This window comes from Pteropus vampyrus, unplaced genomic scaffold (genome assembly GCF_000151845.1).
Source record: "Pteropus vampyrus isolate Shadow unplaced genomic scaffold, Pvam_2.0 Scaffold318, whole genome shotgun sequence".
Taxonomy (NCBI): domain Eukaryota; kingdom Metazoa; phylum Chordata; class Mammalia; order Chiroptera; family Pteropodidae; genus Pteropus; species Pteropus vampyrus.
In genome coordinates this window covers 1,245,651-1,247,333 of record NW_011889099.1, presented here as the reverse complement: position 1 = coordinate 1,247,333, position 1,683 = coordinate 1,245,651, and the positions used below count along the sequence as shown (strand labels likewise).

At 34.8% G+C, this 1,683-nt stretch overlaps 1 protein-coding gene across 1 annotated transcript in view; it reads left to right on the top strand.

Moving 5' to 3' along the window:
• MCF2 (MCF.2 cell line derived transforming sequence) overlaps positions 1–1,683 on the top strand; it is a 65,154-nt gene that overhangs the window by 61,722 nt on the left and 1,749 nt on the right. The window contains exon 27 of the mRNA XM_011377615.1: positions 864–949. Coding sequence (XP_011375917.1) covers positions 864–949 — 86 coding nt within the window. The remainder of the gene's footprint in view (positions 1–863; positions 950–1,683) is intronic.

The following is a 1,683-nucleotide window of genomic DNA, read 5'->3' as shown; positions in this document are numbered from 1 at the left end:
GCAAATTGTGTCATTCAAGCTGATTTCAAACAATTTGTTTCATTCAACAAATATAAATTCCTTGCCTGTGTGCCAGGAATTGTGTAAAGCTCTGGGCATACAGTCTAATTAAGATAGACTCAGCTGCCATTTTCACAAAGCTACAAGGATAGAAAGATAATTCAGGAAGCAATTTTACTGTGGCCCCCAGAGCAGTCAAGAGGGAGCATAGTACCAATGCCTTTATCTGACAAATGAGGAAACCAAGTCAAAGAAAGTTGACAGATTTTTCCAAGGTCACATGAATAGTTTAGTGTTTAGTATGGCCAAATTGCGATTCTGTTCATTCTCTGCCCTAAAGTGGATTGCTTAATTTGTATCAGTTCAATATATTTTATTAATTAAGCACCTCTTACTTGAAAGGCTCTTATGAGACATACAGTGTATAACACATGGCCTTTGCCTAGTAAGGGAGCTAAGACAAGTCGAAAATAATAATATTACTAGATAGAATGTTATAAGTGCTAGCCGAATGGACCAATAAAATTCCATAGAAAAAGTTTTTAGAAGAGATCATTTTCTGTAAGAAGGAGTAAACATTCCCTGGAATGTTATTTAACTTCTTATTATTTTTAGTAACTCTCCCACCAACCCCAACTTGAAACTATCTTAAAAAAGTTAAAGAAGTATATGACATTCCGGCCCCTTTCTAAAATACCAACAATTCTAAAATAGTACCATCTAATTGGAGGTTTTATTATAGTAAGTTATTATTCTTGGACCACTGAAAGTTGTAGCCTTGATTACTCCAGTTCATTTTACTTCTCTCCTTGTGGTAGACTAGCACCATTAAGTAACTGCTACCCTCCATGTTTTTCTTATAGTTTGGACTGAAGGGACTGTGGAATGGTCAAACAACTATTTCTACTCTTCCTGTGTTAACAATGAAGAAGAAGAAAGACCCCCAATGGTTAGTAATAGCATATTAAAATAGATGAATAGAAACTCTTGAGGCAATTTTACTGATAAAATAGATGAAGTATGGAGGGACAATCTTTTGTCAGTATCCTTGAAGTCATTAGGTGTATTCCATGGCCAAAAGATTTGAAACCTATTATGAACATTCAGTAAGCATTTCTTTCTGTAAGTAAAACTTATTTGAGCTATACATGGAGTTTTTTTCCTGAAGTTGATGAGATGAATAGCTAGTCATTCCAAGTCTCTATACATTGACCAGTTTTATCTTTAATTCAGCTCTACCACTGTGTTTTCAATTGAGGCATGTTGAGATAAAATCAAAGAATAAAGGAGGGTCAAATACACTTTAACAAGTTTAGGTTCCAGATTGGAAACTATAGGCAATGAACATTATACATTAAAAACTCTTTAATAACATCTGGGAAATATATTTTAGTGGGCTATCAAAAAAATGTGCTAACGATACCAAATCTCAGCATATTAGAGCAAGGGGTCATCCCATAAAACTAAAAGAGGTTGCTTTATAAGTGTTTTATAGAAGAAATCATTTGCAATGTTGTTAAGGTCTTAGGGGGTTATTAGAGGGGAGTTAGGACTGTTGAAGATGTATGTATCTCCAATTTTCTGAAGTCATCAGATCAGCTTGGATGGTGGGAATGATGCTTTGTAGTGGACTGCTCCTTTGTGCCTTTCAGAGGAACAAAATCGATTTGGCAGTTCTAATAT